This window comes from Antechinus flavipes, chromosome 5 (assembly GCF_016432865.1).
Source record: "Antechinus flavipes isolate AdamAnt ecotype Samford, QLD, Australia chromosome 5, AdamAnt_v2, whole genome shotgun sequence".
Taxonomy (NCBI): domain Eukaryota; kingdom Metazoa; phylum Chordata; class Mammalia; order Dasyuromorphia; family Dasyuridae; genus Antechinus; species Antechinus flavipes.
Window position 1 is genome coordinate 45,326,065 of NC_067402.1, and position 19,634 is coordinate 45,345,698.

Here is a 19,634-nt window from a genome sequence, read left to right on the forward strand (position 1 = left end):
CACTTTCTCCTTTAACTTCTTATTCAATATTACAAATACTAAGGAATTAGTAAATGCCTCACCATCAACTATTGACTCAATTTGCTATTTGGAGTTCGTTGTTATTATTCTTGTTGTTGTTATCTCATTTTCATCTTTTTTTGATGGTTTTTCAGATGTTGATATTCGGATTATGAATGTTTTTATTTTGTACTCTAAAACTTTGAAATCCTGTGAAAGAGCCTTAGATTGTCTATCACATGGAAAATCATGATCCTTTCAAATGTATTTTTAAAATGAAATCAATAAATATTCATTACAATAGTCTTTGCTGCTATAATTTAAGAAATTGGCTTAGTCCAGATAGTTTTAATTATGGATGTAAAGTTAATTCAGGATCTAAAGGATTTGTGAACTTGTTTTTAAGGGAGGAATAGAGGACTTTAGGTTGGTTTTGGCAAAAATTGGAAATCCTTTGAAATTACACAAACTCAATTTCTGAAATGCTCGTTATTTGAGATATTTAAAATTAAGTTGTGCTAAATATGAAAAAAATAAACTAAACATGCCTGATTCAGATGCCAGAAGTTATGTAAGATAGAATTTTTTTTTGAGATGACAGAGAAAGAAACCAAACTCATGACATATTTGGAATCATTTGTTGGGAATTTTTAAAAGCACCTACTATGTACTGGGCACTGTGCTAAGTGCTGGGTGAATGAAAATCTTATTATATATTTTATCTCCTCTGGACACGCTCATACTATGAATGAAACACTCTCCATCACTGAGATCTTACATTCTTATGGGGGAAACAGCAAGGACATATATAAGTATATACTGAATAAATTTAAAATGGAACTAAATACAAAGTACTTTGGGGGGAGAACACTAGCAATTGATGGAATCAGCAAAGGCGTCCTGTAAAAAGGTGATATTTGGGACAGCCAGTCCAAAAGTATGGAAAGGGTAGGTATGGTGTTCTGAGTAGGGAATTGGAGAAAAGATGTAAGTTTGACTGGATCACAAACTGGTAGGAGAGAACAAGGAGATTTAAAGATTGGTAGGGAAGGTTGTGGAGGGCTTTAAAAGTTAGCAGAAGAATTTATATTTGACTCTAGAGGCAGTATTAGGAAGCCACTTGAGTTGATAGATTAAGGGAATCATTTGGTCAGATATCCCATAAATAGGACACTAGCAAATGCTCTATTTTCTATTTTAGTTATATGAGGAGAGGAGCCATTTCGTAGCATCAAAAAAAAAAGGCCACATTTCTTATTTACACCATTTTCTAGCACAATTGAAAATAAAGATTAATTCACTTTTTGTTTTTTTGTTGTTGAATTGTTTTTCAGTCACAGTCAACTCTTAGTGACCTCATTTGAGTGTTGGTTTTTAGCAAAAGATATTGGAGTTGTTTGCCATTCTCTCCTCCAGTTCATTTTACAGATGAGAAAATTAAAGTAACCAGGGTGAAGTGACTTATCTCGGATCGCACCACTAGTAAATGTCTGAGGCCAGATTTGAACTCAGGAAGATGAGTCTTTTTGACTTCGTGCTTGGCACTCTAACCACAGTTTCATGGAATCTGAATAGGAAGCAGTGTCAGAAGCCATTGAGTGCAACCCTGGCTCCACATCTCTAAGATCTCTTATTGTAATGAACTTACTTCATCCCAAAGAAGCATTTCCACTTGGAGGCAGCTCTAATCATTAGGAAATCTTTACTAGTTTTAGTTGAAATCTTCATCTTTGCAGTTTCTACCTATTTTTGTTCTCCAGGACCAAGCAAACCAAGTCAAACCTCCCCCATTGGAGGTTTCCAGATAGAGGGATAATTAACTATGTTGAGTATGTCATTGTAGACATTCCTTTGGGATATGTTGTAGTAAATGGCCACTGATATCCCTTCCAACTCTAAAATTCTTTAATTCTGTCTAGAGATACTTCTTCCAGGTTAAATTTCCCTGTGTCCAGCCAATCCTCATTTGCATGGTTTTGAGACCCCCTTCCTAATCTTACCCTCAGTGTGCTTTGCAAAATGGAGTACTCATGATTACACAGTGCTCTTGGCATATGTTCAGGGTTAGCCAAATGCTTGTTCATTTCTACATTGTTGTGTTGCCTCAGGTTGAACGTACATATTACTAAAAATCAAACAAACAAACCAACCTAGTTTCCTTTCAGAAACTGCTAACTAATTAAACCTCTCCCATCCTGTGTTTTTGAGATTGATTTTTTAGGATCTTTCTTTTAAACCTATTAAATTTTACCTTACTGAATTCTAGGCAAACCATATTATCCATTGTGTTCACCATTCTTCCCATTTTGTATAATATGCAAATTTGATAAGCATACCATTCATGTTCTTATCCAAATACCTATTTAAATTATTGACTAGAACAGAACCAGAGAATTAATCAGCAAGTATTTTATTAAGTGCCTTCTATGTAGCAGACATGTGCAAAGCTCTGGTGTTCGAAAAATAAAAATAAAACAACTGCTGTCCTCAAGGAGCTTAGGAGAGACAACAAATTCGCAAATTAATACATTAAAAGGGGAAAAAAAAATACTTTTTTTTTTTCTTTTGAGAACTCTCCTGGAATATTACACAAGGGACCTTAGTAGGAACTTGGTTTAGTAGGGAAAGTATTAAATTTAAGATGAAAGAATTTAGTTCAGATCTTTGTTCTGCCTTTTCTACTCCAAAAACTTGGACAGTACACATAATCTATCTCAGTTCTTAGTTCTTCATCAGTAAAATGAGCAGATCAGATTAGATTACTCAAGAGGTCCCTTTCAATTCTTAATCTAGGATTCTATGACTTTTCTGCAGCTTGATACCAGTTATCTTGATTAGTTTTAGTCACCATTAAACACACCCAACTGTGTCTCATCTAGCTGACATTTTTCCATTTTATTCACAAGAATAGCATCTGAATGTATAATTTCTTATCTTAATCATTTGAAAGAGGGAAAGAACGTAATTTTTTTAAAAAAGAACACGATAAGAGACTTGTTAAATGTCTTCTTACAATCCAGTTACATACCACATCTACTGTATTCTGCTGATCACCAAACTAATTACCCCCCTCCCCCAAAAGAAATGAGTCCATCATGACCTCTTCAGGATGAACTCACACTGATCATAAGTGATCAATGTTTCCCCTTTAATCATATAATCCATAATTTTATACTTAACTTTATCTGCTGCATTGTAATCATTAAAAGTCACTCTTATCATGAGTTCTAGAGCACAGAATTTGAGAGTTGGCTGTGATCTTAATGTCCATCCCATCTAATCCACACATGAAAAAGTCTCTGTTATAACATACCCTTTTAATAATCATCTAGTTTATCTTGCATATGTTGACCTTGTACATAACAGGAACACTATAAATACTTCATGTCATATGCTTTCTAAACATTTTATAGATTTTTGATAATTATTATTATTTTTTACACCATCATAGTTTTTCCATTCCAAAGAACCATCCAATATAATAGATAGTATTTTTTAGAAAGGGGGGAAATCAATATAACTAATCAGTACATTGAAAAAGTATGAAACACATGCAATAGTCAACATCTGTGGACATCTCCATGAAACAGTGGATTTAAGAGTGTTGTGCTTTTAAGTTTAGTTGTATTCTCTATGGTTAGAAAGGACCTTCTAGTCTAACCCCTTCATATCTGACCTTAATTCATGAATTTGCTTATCATTTTGCCCCTACACATGCCCCCTAATAGAAGGCAAAAATGGTAAGAAACATAAATGAGATGCTAGGGACTATCCATCACTACCCTTAACACAGCTGTTTTCCATTTGGGAGCTGTTGTTAGCTGCCAGGAGCTGTCCAAGGCTGAAGCTCATTTGGAGGAGAAAGAAGGGGTAGAGTTGCATGCTGTGCTTGTGTTTGTAAGCACATAGGCACATGTGCCTTGTTGTATAGGACCTAATAGGTGACTTCTCATTGATAAACCTCAGACTTTGTTGCATGTACATGTGTGTGTATGTGTGTCTTTGTCTATGTGATTAAACTCTAGCCTGACCTTGCACTTTGTTTCCAGACTGTCCCTTATATCTTGTTAATATTTTGTTGCCAAATTATCCTTCTAGTCCTTGAAACTACCTTCTGTCTTAGGCTTTCCTACTCATTACACTAACAACTCTCTCACTTACTCTTTTGCTTCTTTGAGATCATTAAGTTTTCCAGCCCCAGCTCATCTAGATTCTCCAACCCCATGCCCACCAGGCTTCAGCTAAGGCCATGGATGACAGGATCATGGGGAGCTTGAGACTAACTCTAAAACCAGTTATTAAATAAGATTAATGGATAGGTAACTTTCCAAGGCGGGGTCATGGTTCAGAAACAGAAGTAGGAAGCAGCAAATCTATTTTCTTAAAATAGATATTTTAAAATTACTTAGAATCCAAGCAATCAATCAGTAACCTTTTACTAAATGCCTGCTATTTGCCAGGCACTGTGTGCTAAGCACTACCAAAAAACTTTTAAAGGTGGTTTAAAACTTTGTAAGTTCTAATAAATAAGACCTGTTTCTGTAGTTGTTCATGAGCTATTTTAAATGATTACAGAAAAATTAAGAAGATACTTTTGACAGCATGAATAAGCATCACTGATTAAAAGTTTGATGGCCAAGAAAAGAGGGCCTATTGAAGCTCACTGTAAGAGGAAGTCCCTGTTGCTTTGAGTTTATTACAGGGAACATAAAAAGATTGTGTATTCAGAATGCTTAAGAATACAAATTTTTCTTTTCATAAGATCCTGGGTTTGTCTTGCCTTTGTGGCTCACAGTCTGTCTCTAGACCACCTATCTTATTTCACGGTGTCCTTTTTGTCTCAAGTACTTAATATCTCCCAAATTTGGTTCCATCTTCTGCCTTTACACAGACTCTCTCTTAAACCTAGAATTCATTCCTTCTTCTTTTCTTCCTCCTGATATCTGTAGCTCAGGTGCCACCCCTTCCAGGAAGCCTATTCTGATCCCCTTCCAGCTTTAAATTGTATTTTTACATGATAGATATCCCAATAGAATATAAAGTCCTTCAGGGCTAAAATGTTTTGGGGGGTTTTGTTTTGTTTTGTTTTTTGTTTTGTTTTATTGTTTTTTGCTAGTGCCTTTACCTGTAGTAGGCACTTAATAAATGCCTGAATTGAATTGAATAAAGATGAAACTCAAATGAAAATAGTTAGAGCTAGTGTGTTTTCTTTACCCTCAAATTCTAGGAATGGTTTTTGGTTTATTTTAAAATCATAATTTTAAATTTAAAACATCTTTTAAAAACACATTTATTTGGGTATAAGTGATATTTGAAATGTGTTCATTTTTTTTCTTAAGATGGATTTGTTGCTCTTTAGGGAGCTGGAACATTTATACTCCCTTTAGAATGACATTCTCCAAACTGTAATATGTTCTTTTTTGTCTGGGGTGTTTTAGGTATTTCTCCAGTCTTTTTTTCCCAGTCTTTTCCAGTCTTTTGGTTCCATCATTTTCTAAATAGGCACTAAAGAAATTTGTTAGCTTGTCAGGTGGCTTTGTTTAATTTACCATGTTCTCTCATTAAAAGCTTACTTTGACTCAGCACTCTTAATTTAGACTTTAAAAGATCCCCCATCTCTAAGCAGAGTAGAAGGGGTTGCAGGGTGTAGAATCAGAAAACTAGACCCCCCAGATCTTGACTTAGCTTGATCTTTAACCCTCTGGCTCTCAGTTCACTTTTCTGTATAAACATTCAACTAGATGGTGCCTAAATTCTTTTTTGTCTAAACATTTGATCCTCTAACTACTGTACTTTCCAATTTCTAAAGTCATCTATTCTTTACCAAGAAGTTGCTCTCTAAATTCCATTTTTACTGACTTCAGAGAGGAAAAAAAAACTGATTTTAAGATAAGGGGCTCTAGAAGGCGTGTTGTTGATGTTGTTGTTGTTGTTGTTGTTTGTTGTTTGAGGAGCTTACTCTCCAAAATTTTCTTATGTCATCTTACTGTCCTGAGTCGTCCCCAGAATCTGAGAAAAGGCTGAAATCAGTTGATCAACATTCATTAAGTGCTTGCTGTGTGCATTGCACTTTGCTAAGAGCTATAAAGGTTCTGGTGAGTCACTTGATGTGTTTGCATCTCTAAAAATTTCCCTTTCCCTTCCTGTTTTGGCTGTAGTGATCCAAAGGATTTTATACGGATTCTTTCCACCTTGGATCTTGGCGTCAACTAAGATTTTGAGGGCATTGACACTGAAGCAAATAATTATTTTCTACTTCATGTATGTATTTTTCTTTCCTTTTTTTTCAGGTTGTCACTTTATGGTACAGAGCACCTGAAGTCCTGCTTCAGTCCAGTTACGCCACGCCAGTGGACCTATGGAGTGTGGGCTGCATATTTGCAGAAATGTTTCGTCGAAAGTAAGAACAACTATGATATACTGTTTTACCTAAAAGTGGAATCTGAGTTCTCCTGGTGACTTGGTTGGAAGTATAAGGCTTAGCATTGGTGGTGGTGGTGTGGGAACAATGCTGGATTTAGTAAGAAGACCTGTGTTCCTATCCTGGAAAGGACTCCCTCCTTGAGCCTTAGGTTCATCATCTGTAAAATAACAGGGTTGGACTAGATGGCCTTGGAAGTCCCTTCTAGGTCTGCATCTATGAACTTAAGATTATTAACCTCTTTCTAATTCCAGGAGGTGATTGTGGCTCACCATCCTACCTCCCCTAGCAATTGTCATCATAGAGTCACAGAATTTGAGAATTTGAAGGGATCTAAGGGATCTAGTCTAACCCATAAATGAAAGAAATCCCCATTATAATATACTTCCAAGCAGTCGGCCAGACTCTGCCTAAATACTTCCATCCATGGGGATCACATTATCTGGGATTGAGAAGACTACTTTTATGTCACTCTAATTATGAGGAAATCAAAATTTGGCATTTTTCAACTTCTATATTCTGGGGGCCAAACAGAGAACTCAGATTCCTCTTCCTCGTGGTATTTAAGACAACTGCCATATCTCCCCTACATCTTCTCTTCTCCCACCCAAACTCACCCAGGTCTTCCAACCAGTCTTTGTGTGACATGGGATCAGTTTATAATCTTCCCTTATTAGGCACTAAGACCTTTTTTTCTAGTCATCAAATATTAAGTAATTACTGTGGGGAAGACAACATGCTTGGCTCTGGGGTTAAAAAAATAAACGAAAAAGAAAATGTTGATGTCCTTAAGAAGCTTACATTCCACTGGGGATGCGACATGTAGCCAGACAAATAAATAAATACAAGATAATCTGAGGAGATAGGTCAGGAATAACTTCCTTTGGAGGTCACACTTGAAGGAAGATGATTCTAAGAAGGAGAGGTCAGAAATGGGTTCCACCGAGGGATGGGGGAATGGGAAAGGACTTTAGCTTGTTCAAAGTCAGGGCAGTCGGGGATTGAAGGGCAACCCCACAAAGGGGAGCGATATGAAATGTGTATGAAGGTAGACTAAAGGCCAGATTGCATTATTGTTGGTTTTTATATGAAAAGCAGTAAGGAGCTATAGAAATTGAGTAAGAAAGACACACAGATCCATTTTTAGGGAGATATTTTAGCAGTTATCTGGAGGTTAAATGGAGATGGAAGGATTTAGAAGCAGAAAGACCAATTAGAAAACTATTGCTAAAGTCTAACTGAAAGGTCGATGGAGTGGTAGGAGGAGGTGAAAAGAGAGAATACCAGTGTCACAAAAACTGATGGAAGAGAGAATATTCATAAAAGGATTATCAGCAGTGTCATAAACTGCAGGAAAGTTTAAAAAAGAATGAGGGCTGAGAAAAGGCTGCCATGTTGAATAATTGGGAGAAGATTGGTTGGGGAAGGTGGAGGTGAAGCTAGGGGACAGGTAGTAGGATTTTAAGAGGTTACACACCTTTTTAATGTCTGAAAGTGCCATGTGTTGGATTATGTGTGAATATAACGATACTGCTGTACTGTAAGAAATAGGAAGAATTCAGAGAAACACTTTGACGAACTGTTGAATAGTAACATAAACAGAATCAGGAAAAGTAAACATGACTATAATAATATAAATGAATATAATAAAGAACAAAATTGAACACAGTGTAATTATAATGCCCAAGCTTGGCCCTGGAAAAGAGCAGAGAAAATGTCTCTCTCTCCCTTCATTGAAGAGGTGGGGAATCTGGGATGTGGAATATGGCACACATAGACTCTATTCAATTATCATGATAAATTGCAAAGGATTTACAAGTGAGAGGGAGAATCGGAAATGAATGTAGACGGTTGTTTTTAGGAGTTTGGGCTATGAAATGGAGGAGAAGTATAAAAGGATAAGGAGGAGAAGGCACACTAGGGTGAATGATTTTTAAAGATCTCGTTCAGCTCTTTCAAGGGAAACCCGGACATGCTTATAAAACAGCAGGGAAAATGGAGATCAATAAGGATAAATTGAAGGTAGAAGCAGCTAGGGAGAATGATCAAATATACATGTTCCTAAAGAAGATGGGAGATAATGAGATCAAAAGCACAAGGAAAGGGATTATTCTTGACAAGAAGAAAAACCATCCCTTTCTATCAGTCTAGACTAAAGCAGGAAAGAATAGTGCTAGGGGTAATGTAGAAGGGTTTTGGCATGTAGAATAGGGGGGAAAAGGAAACACAGTCTCAGAAGCAGCAGAGAGGAGGGAAAGGTGGAATAAGAGACTTAATGAAAAGATTTGGAAGAGATATTGTGAGAAGTGTAAGCAAGAATCAATCAGGGAGTAATCAAAGGGTTGTTGTGCAACAGTAAGAACCCATTTGAAATTTGAGCTCATAAATTTCGGTGGGTCCAGTTAGCACAGTTGTATGACTTCTCTATTTGCTTTTAACAAGATATGAGTAGAAGGCATTGATGGTGGAGATCACCCAGACCTATCATTTTGCAGGGCAGGAGGGGTAATAAAGGATTTGAGGGTAAAGGACGATGTATAGTTAATTAACTATAAGGTCAAGACTACAAATTCCTCACTTTGGCATTTAAAGAATACAAAGAGAAGAAAATGGACCCAGATCCAGGATAATGAACTAGGAGAACAGTTAAGGTTAAATGACCAGAAGTCACAGTGAGTTTAAAAGGGGAGGGAGAAAGACAGGTAAGAAGTTGTGACCCAAAAAGAGGAATTTGATTGTTCTGGATTGTAGGAGTTTAACAGTTATGTAGGGGATACGAAGCTGTATACATAGAGATTGCACACTTCTTTAATGTCAGAAAGTACCACGTGTTGGAATTCATTCTTGTGATGTCATTGTGTTAATGGGAAGGACTAAGGTTTTTGATATACAGTAACATAAGAGAGGACATAAGTTTCAAAATGAGTCAGAGGAAGCACAATTTTTTCAAATTTGTGGTTTAAAACAAAGTCTTTCCTCAGCTCTGTTGAATATATTTTCTCTATTCTATTTTGCTTTTAATTTCCATTTTTAAAAATTGTCAATTTGGAAAGTTTGTAATGGGCCAATGCATGGATGCTTTTTTTCTTGTAACATGGTGATCATAAGAGAAGGAACAGATATCTAGGAAGGGAGAGGAGGTCACAGCCTTATTCAAAGTGAATAAACTAAAGAATGTCTTTGAAAACGTAGTGATATTTGGACAAGACTGTGGTAATTCAGTGATCCCTAGGAGTTGTGGTGAGTCACATGTGCAGTAAAGAATAATGGATCATGGGCTATTGATTAGGAAAGTCATTCAGTACCATAATCATCTATTATGTACCTTTTGTGTGCTGGGTCCTATAGTAAACACAGAAACATGTTATGCTGATTAAAGAGAATTCCCAGAACTGTGACTGGTAATTTACCAGACTCTTTTAACCTGAATCTGTATAGTTAAGAAGCACAGTGGATAAAGCACTAGCTCTAGAGTCAAGAAGATCTGAATTCCTATCTGGCCTGAGACCCTAATCTCTTTCAGCCTCAGTTTCCTCGCTGTAAAATGAGATTAATAGTAATGCTTGGCAAGGACAAAACAGTAGAATATTTGTAAAGCATCAGTGTGTTAATAAATGGTAGCTATTACAGAATCGTCAGCTTATATATTCAGAGGGAGAAGGCATTTCAGAGGAAGGAGGAAAAGAAAGAACAAACTTAATTTATCAAACATTTATTATGTACCAGGCACTGTGCTAAGTACTTTACAAATATCATCTCATTTGATTCTCACAACAATCCTGAGAGATAAGCATTCTTATCCCATTTTACAAGTCTGGAAACTGAGGCAAAAGGAATGACTTGATCAGTGTCACATAGCCAGGAAGTGATGAATGTGTATTCAGGTCTTTCTGACCCCAGGCCCAGCCCTTAGTCCAACTTTTCTTTGAAACTGAATCCTAAAGTGGTAAAATTACTTGTCCACAGTCATTCGCATTCAGAGTTGGTATTTGAACCCAGTTCCCCCAACTTGCACTCCATTCCTTTCTGCCATACTGCTCTGCCTTCCAAGTGCCTCTGAGCTGGAGGTTCTCCAACACTCATTGCCTTTCATCCTGTTCCATATTAATGGGACTGTGCCAGGAGTAGCCACTTCAGGACAATAGCTGAAAATGGAAGTCATTTAACATCTGCCACCTACGCAGGTAACTGCAGGAGTGTGTTTGCGCTGGCCACTTCAGAGACTGAGACCCAAAGCTCCCCTAGATGAGACCCATTCAGAGGAAGCTCCCCAGTGTCTCCTGTCCGTCCTGAACATTTCCTCTCCTTTGGTGCCGGCGTTTTATCTCTATAACTTATTTTAAAGATTCGGGAGGACATCCATTCTTTGCCCTTGGTAATCTTAACAGTGGCCTGGGGCCAAAAGCAATACAGTTCTGTTCTAAAGTAATTTGTGGGAAAGGAGGTTAGAGGGAAGGGAACTGGAGATAGGGGGTAAGAAAAAACTGACTCTCACTTGCAAAATGGAGGAAGAACCAATTTTAAAATTAGAAAAGAGGCCTTGTGAGATGGAATCAGATTCCCAAGGGCATTTTGGGCAGAAATAGCTTCAGAGCTAGAGGAAAAAAAAGACAGTGTAGCCATTGTTTCTTTGTGCATGCAGCATCAGTCTTAGTGCCATCCACCTTTAATACCTGGTCCTTTATTACCTCTGTATGTTTGGTTACATAGAGAAAAGCCATTCACTAAAGGCAATATTATGTGGTATCAAAGCTGGGCCTAAAGCTGTGTTCCTCCCTTTTCTCAGGCACATCCACCATCTTTTTTTAATTGTTACTTTTTGATTTTATTTTACATTCATTTCTCCCGAATCCCTTCTCTTTTGAGCTTCCCCCCAATAATAAAACCATTTAAACAAAGCCAATTTACATAACAATCAGTGGCATATATGCTATATTCCATATCCACAATTCCCATCATTTGATGGGGAAGAGATCAGTTGTGTTTCTTTATCAATCCTCCAGGACCTATTTTATTCATTACAGTTCATCATAGTTTGACTGTTTTTTAGCTTTATCACTTCAGCGTTACCAGAACTAGTAGGTAAATTGTTCTTACAGTCTTGGTGACCTTGCGTCTGTCATCTCACCTTGCACCTTCATTTTCCGATCACTGTAAAGTGAAGGATAAGTGCCAAAAAACCCTCTGACATAGTGTGGACCTGAGAGACATGTGCAGGAATTACAAGTTTATTCTAAAACTACTATCCCATGAAGTGTATGTCACTGGGACGTGCTCTCTTCTGGCAGTTCCATTCTCTCCCAAGGCTTCAGTTGCCACTTCTGTGCACATAGCTCCCAAATCTCTATCTGCAATTTTGTCTTCTCTCCCAAGCCATAAAGTCCTCACTTCAAGAGCCATTATATGTAATCTACTTCTCCCTCAGACATTTCTGTCCAGAGAGTTCCTTCTCTCTTCTTAAATTCCCTCAAATAGAATTAAAATTCTTTGACTGTCTCACTCTTGCATTTTTATCACTAGCACTTGGCACAATATCTGACACATAGGCACTTAATAAATGAATATTGATTGATCAGTGATTGATTTTCCAGTTGCTGTCCAGATTCTGCTCATTTTTCTGTCAATCTCTCACATTCATCTCCTCCTTTCTGTTCTCAGTGTTGCTGCCCTAGGATATGCCCTGCTTGCTACTCACGTGGCACTGGTGATAAGGTGATAAGACCCAGAGGACCTTGAGATACATTGTTAAGGCAGGTAGTAAGTTCTGAGGATCTTAGCAAAAGGATTGTAGGTGGTGACTCCTGGCTCATTAAAGTGATAGGAACAACCACATACATTCTTCAGGGAGAATGCCTTGAGGATTCCGACCCACTACCCCGGGAAGACCTACAGAATGGGTGAGATAGAGGTAAGCTGTCCATCCAGAAGGAGTGGAAAGAGAGGGAGGTAAAGGAAAAGTGTCTACATTCCCTGGTCAATCGCAGGGGTCTGGATAGCCGAGGTCAAAGAAAGGATGGGGTAAAAACCAAAGCAGGTATTGGCAGGGGAGGCATTTTCTATCCAGTAGCCCTAATGACCCCTAAAACCAGTCATCTTAGATAGTAGTACAGTGTAATAATAAGAATTAATCTCATGGATACCCATTGATTGATGGATCGATCGATCCCATTTTGCTAATATTTGATAGCTAATCACCTTTTCTCTACATTTTAATAATATTATCTCTTACAATAAAGACATTGTTTGCAGATATATTTTACCTTTTCTTTCTTTTCTCTTCTTTTTTTGTTCTTTGAGGCATCATCACATAATGGATAGAACCTAGACACTTGAAGCTTAGTTATCTGAATTCCTGTTGAGTTCTTAGCTTAATTAGATCTCTGACCTTCGATTCTCAAGGATTCAGTTTCCTAATCTGGGAATTAGGGAATTAGGGAATTAAAATGGGAATACTACTAATGATAATTACACTTCCTATCTAATGGGGTTGTTACAAAGAGAAGTACTTTGTAAAACCTTAAAGCCCTATATGAGTGAAAATATTTATTTATTTTTAAGTTAAACTAATGAAAATGAGGAAAAACAAAAATAAACAATTTAGCATTAGCTTCCATGATCTTTTTTTCATAGAAAAATTTCCAAATTTCACTAACCATTAAATTAAAGGTATGACATAAATAAATAAATAAACACGAAGGATTCTCCCTGGTAATCCTGTGAGATTCTTAAGATTTACTTAGCCATCCTGAGCAAACCCAGAACTAGTGACATGACACTGATGGGGTTTTCCAAGTGACAACAGAATCAAAACAAAACAAAACTTTACATTTAAAAAGTGAAGCTTGTTACTAATTCTATGAATATAGAGATTGTGGTGAACAGATAGCATTTCTAAGAAATTCTAGGTTACTAGCAATACTGATCCCTACCTAGGAAATGCCAAACGCCACCAGGAAGAAGGATTTAAAAAAAAAGAAGAAGAAGAATTAAACACATTGTAAGAATGAAACACCGAAATCTTCATGGACATAGAGCTGTGTTAGCTGCTGGTTCTTCCCATTTTCTGTGAATTCCACACTGGGTACCTGAGAGTTGACAGAACAGCTATACTATGAGTGCCTGAAAGAAATCTCCAGGGGCCCATCTCTCCCATTGGTTAGTCTGTGCTAGGGTTGCCCCACATTTCCGAAGGGTTTTCAGTGACATCATGGCATCTGGTCCTCTTGAAAGAGATGAAAACACTTCCTCATTTGACACAGAGATATTCAGGGCTAGACCACAGGCTGAAAGACTGCCCATGTGCTCTCAGGACTCTGGATAGTGGGAATGCATTTCCTTTTCCTTCCTATATTTTTCCCCACTGTTTTGTCTACCATGGGATTTACAAGCCATCTGGACAAAACTCTAAAGGAACTCTTTGGCATAATAACAATCTCCAGATTTATAAAAAAAAATGTATGATATCAATAAGAATAATAGCTAGGTTTGTGGAGCACTTTGAGATTTGCAAAGTGCTTTACAAGTTATCTTGTTTAGCTCTGAGGGTAGGTATTATTATTATTATCTGATTTTATAGATGAAGAAATTAAGACTGGAAGAGATTTCAATGACTAACTCAGCAACGAGACAGCTGAAGCAGAATTTGAACTCGGGCCTTATTATCTCTGTAGCTATTCACTTTGTATGTAGTAGAAAACAAGCTGGAGAGAGCTGGTTTTGAATCCCACCTTTGAAACTTGTAGCTGTCTCTAGGTGAGCATCTAAATCTCAGCTTAGTTATCCGTAAAATAAGAAGAATGCCTATTGTACTTATTTTGCAAGGTTAATGTAGAACTTTTGTAAACCTTAAAGTGCTTTGCAAATTGCCTGTCATTATTATTAATTTCCCTTAATTTAGCTATCTATACTCAAGGAAGTAAACATCCTTATGGATTTCACCAAGGCATAAGGTTGCTTAAATTTGAATAACAGCTCTGAATAAGGGCGAGTACTTTAATGAAGCAGTCCTCAAGCTTTGAGTTTTTGCTTCTGTCGGTTATAGATCAATATTTACCATATAGAAATGAAAATGTCTTTGTATTTTAAAAATGATTTTTACCTCTTGATTCTCTGAAAGGATCTCTTAGAAGTCCTAGATGACACTCTTGGGAAATACTAATTTAAAGGGGGATTTTACCCATACACAAATCTTCCTTTAATATAAATATAAAGAAAACACTTAGTCTTACTTGTCTCACTCTTGTCCAACTCTCCATGACCCCATTTGGGATTTTCTTGGCAAAGATATTGGAATGGTTTGCCATTTCCTTTTCCAGCTCATTTTACAGATGAGGAAACTGAAGCAAACTGAGGGTTAAGGGACATGCTCAGAGTGATACACTCTTCTTAGTCATATTAATGTGGAATTAATGAGATTAGAAAAGTAGTGTAAAGAGAACTGTATAGATCTACACACATATATTGTATCTAGGATATACTGTGACATATTTAACATGTATAGTACTGCTTGACATCTAGGGGAGGGGGGGAGGGAGGGGAAAAGTTGGAACAGAAGTGAGTGCAAGGGATAATGTTGTAAAAAATTACCCAGGCATGGGCTCTGTCAATAAAAAGTTATTAAAAAAAAAAAAAAAGAGGAAGAAGAAGAAAAGTAGTATGATATGTCGGATAGAGCTGGGTTTGAAGCTAGGAAAAACAGGGTTCAAACCTCACCTCTGACATAATAGTTCTGTACAATGGGCAAGTCACAGTGCAATACACAGCTTCCTAAGCCTAGAAGAGCCTATAGATCCCCATAAGGAAACTGAAAATTCTCTGCAGTAAGGAAAGCACAAACTTAGTCCCTCTGATGAATTTGGGGAGTGAATTCATTTTGCCACCTTTTTGTTGCTGTTCTTTTCCTTTTTGTTGTTATTCCATTAGAAACACATCATTCATAATTTTATAGATACGTTTAGAAGTCCAAAGAGAGGTATACCTTTATCCTATCCTATAATCACAAGACAAATGAGTAGCAGCTTATAATTACTGTATTTACTTTTTATAGCCCTCAATAATATCACCCTGTCCCTCTGCTCTACCCTCCTCCCCTTTTTTTCTGTTTTGAGCTAGAAATTGTGTTGCCAGTAAAAATTTCTTTTGGCACATTTTATTTTGTTATTTCCAATAAGAAAAATGGCTAAATTAAGAGGGCAGTTAAATAGTTATCATTAATTAGCATGGGGAAAGCTAATGATCATTGTCCCCCTTCCTAGCCAATTAAATCTCATTCTCATCTTTCTTATATCTTCTACCTACATCACTGGGGCTAAGGATAGAGAGCTTTTAACTTCCCCCAATGAACTTATAAACAGCAATGAAGTGGGGGTATAGCCTAAGGATTCCGGGCTTTTAACTCCTCCAGTGAACTTATAACTAGCAATGGGGTGGGGGTGTAGCCACTGTCTAGCCCTCCTTTCCCTGGAACCAATGGAGCACAAACCACAAATCTCACCCTTAAAAGGAAAGGAAATCCTGAATGTAAACAGTTGGAGTTCATCACCCGGCTTTCTGGCTTTCATTCAGAAACACATATGCAGCCATAAAGCTCCATCCTCTCTGTGGCCTTCTGATCTATGGGTCTTTTCCAGGAACTAGAGGAATTCCTGTAGGAAGGGAAAAGTTTGAAGAGATGTTGGTTCCTGAAACTTTTGTAATTAATAAAAGTTGTCCTGGAAATAGGCAGAGGGAGACTCAGATACTTCCATAGCCCTCCCCTACCACTCCCTCAATGATTGTTAAATTAAAATATATGGGGAGGAATAGGTATAAATTCAGCTTATTTTTTTAATTGCTAAGCTGGATTATAATCAAGACTGCCTTCTTTCAGCTTTGAAATGCTGTGTGGATTTCCTTTTTTTTATCAGTATGGTCAAGACAGGAAATTATCAACCTCATTTTGTAAGTTTAAAATAATTATGTTAAAGTTCTCCAAATATTACTTCAGACTAATCTTTTCTGAACTTGGAGGTGATAGGTAAAAAGATCAATTCTTTTAAAGGCATCAATACTGCCTTGGATTGGACATTAAATTTATTTCTGTGCTATTTCCCCAGAACGAAAGTTAAAGGAAAAAATAAAAACACAGAAGCTTTTATACTTACATATGTTTTTATCTCAGACACATATTAATCTCTGTGTCACATGTGTGTATGTATAAATATATTCCCGTACAGATTTATTTCTAAAAACATTCTTATCTCAACTTTTGTTTCCATTTACATTCACTGAATTAGTGAATTCCTTGAAACATTATACTAAGCACCCCGGTTGTCCATATAGAAAGAAAAATTAGCCCATTAAATCTCAGTTTGGTTTCTTTCTAAATCTTGATTCAAATTAAGATTCTCTGACATGGAACAAGGGATTTAATCATTTTTTTAATTCAAAAATATTTCCAGGGAAGAGAGGAGAATTCATTTGTGTGTGTGTGTGTATGTGTGTGTAAAAGAGGGTATTATTTTTTAGTAATAATAATAATAACTATATCAGCCAGTATCAACTATATTAACCTCTCTTCCTGGACTCAATAAAAATTGCTTGGAATTTTAAACAGTTAAAACTAATTACAAGTTAGTTAAGACTAAGTCCTGAAACCCAATTTAAATACTTGAGATGAACCTCTTTTAGATAGATAACTGTACCTGAAGTCTAGCATCCTGTATAGTTCAACTGATTTAATTCTGTTAATCCTTTGCAAGAATATGATGCGAGTTTGCTCTATGTTTCTCACTAGATAATCGTAGGTAAATTGGTCAGACAAGACAAAGAATGTCTGGGATGATACATGGATTTTCTATTAAATTAGAGTGGATTAATAACACTTTAGAAGATTTCTGAGTTGTCCTATTACCCAGGTGCTCAGCTCCAGGAAAAGCTAAGTAGGGGGACATAGGAAGATAAATTCCTTCCTTACTTCTGTGCTAAAATTTTAGGGTGTAAATGAGCACTCTAGCAAACCATCTACAATCTGTTGATAACTCCATGTGGTCCACTGCTTTAAGGGTGGTCTCTGTCTGTCTGATACTCATTTTCCATTTTTTCTCACTTAAGGAGGTCTTCAGATCTGCTTCCCATCTGGCTTTCTCACAGTGATTTGGGAAGCTGGTGTCTGATAAGGCCAAGTATTTAGCTGAACCAAAAAAAAAAAAAAAAAAAAAAGAGGGAGGTGGGTAGAGAGGTTTTTCTCATAAATAAAACTATTGCTACATAAGGGTATTTTTTTATTATATAAAATATAGTGACTAAGGCACCCACTTTGGCCGTCTTCTAAAGGATATATTGAAGTTCATGAATATGTTGAGTTATTGCCCTGGGTTTGTTGGCTAAAGTGAACTGGCTGGAACTTTGTCTATATAACAATATGATTCTGAGGTGTTACTTATTTAATCTTGTCCTCAGGGGTTTTAAATTTGTCTTTTTATTGATTATTTTTCCTTAGATACCAGTCTTGTGTTGTTCAAGTAAGGATGAAACAAATACATTCTGTATGCCTCACCTTGTTTCCTATAAACTATTAAAATTCAGAAAGTACAATACAGTCAGTTTAGCTAAAATCAAAACTTATTTTGTCCATACCAGGACAATTACGCATTTTGGTGAGCATTACAGGTATTGCAAGAGAATTCCAGAGTGGCAGATCACAGAATGGAAATGAGGTTTTTGTGAAAGCTGGTACAACCAAGCCTTTCTCTTATCACTGGAAAATTTAATCAGTTTGAAATTCTCAGTCTGAAATTCTGAAAATCAGTCATCAGGAATCCGCCAAGAGTATTTGTTTTCTGATGCCCAACAGTTTCATTATTAACATTATGACTGAATGCTATTTCACCATGGAGCATCCTTTGGTAGAAAGAGTGGGCTGTATTATATGTGCTAACTGCAGTTAGCAGAATATTATTGAATTCTGGGTTTCTGAGCCACCATTAACAGAAATTGTCTTCAGAGTTAAAAATGAGTCTACAATCTTAACAAATAATGGTAGGAAACACAATCATTTTCCCTCATCTCACAAAAGTAAATCATGCAGTTTTTAATCTTAGATGCTTTTTTTTCTTAATTTCCTCTACGTGACTTGAACTGACACATTGTTCAAAGCAATAAAGAGAGTTCTGTGATCTCATGAGTTTCTTGTCAAGTCATCAAACGTTCATTGATCTTCTATGTGTCTTTCTAATTTTAGGGATGCAAAGAAAGGCCAAAGCCCTTCCTGCCCTCAAGGTGCTCATGATCTAAATGGAGAGCCGACATTACAAATGCAAACAAGCTATAGACAGATTATATTGGCGGTCTTGTCACAGGGAAGGCCCTAAAATTCTTATTCTTTATAGCAAGCAAGCATACCTTTAAGAGAGGACATTGATAGAAAAGTAAGGACCATCTGCGGTGATTTTGCGTCTTGTGCACCTTGGAAGGAGAGAGGATGGTAGGATGGTGGTTGAGTACAGATTTTTTTTTTTGTCTTAATCGACACATTTATTAAATAGCTATTACATGGCAGGCATGTAATAGATTCTGGGGGTACAATAATAAAAATGTAGTTTCCTTCAGGGAGCTCATATTCTGATGTGACTATGGGTGAAGAATAATAACGTTGCAGTTGTAATCAGTGTATTGGATGGAGGAGGGAAGACTGTTTATTTGCCCAGACTTTTTCGTTATGGGGGGGGGCGGGTCTCATTGGGACAAGACTTATTAGGAAGTGATAGAAATGTTTAAAAAATACTGTTTTCATCTTGTTTTTAATAGTGATTTCACTGATCTTCCACATAGTGGAAGTTTCTTTATCACGTAGTGGTTTCTAACATAGAGTTTGAAATTATGTTACCACATGTTTCCAAAAAGATATAGATAGGCTATCTACTTGAAGCATAGGGCAAACCATGTTTTGCAAGTGTTCCAAGTGTTCACTTACCCATCAAATACCATTTAAATTCTGGTGACAGGAAATTTTTAATAGGGTGTGTATGTGTAAAATTTGCCTTTACAATGGCCAGTTTCTTCTCTTTACATTAATATAACTAATGAACTGCCTAATAAGGACCAAAATCATTTTATAACTTTTTAAAATTTTTGGAGTTAGATAGACAAATATACTTTCTTAAGATAATTTTATATTTAAGTTCCTTAATCTCTACTTAAACTCTGAGAGGTAGATATTGGAAAAACATAACAT

General features: G+C 36.7%; 1 protein-coding gene across 1 annotated transcript in view; it reads left to right on the forward strand.

The window, feature by feature from the left end:
• Window positions 1-19,634, forward strand: part of CDK6 (cyclin dependent kinase 6) — a 258,667-nt gene that overhangs the window by 173,841 nt on the left and 65,192 nt on the right. Inside the window, exon 4 of the mRNA XM_051961217.1 lies at window positions 6,291-6,400. Within this exon, the coding sequence (XP_051817177.1) occupies window positions 6,291-6,400 (110 nt within the window). The remainder of the gene's footprint in view (window positions 1-6,290; window positions 6,401-19,634) is intronic.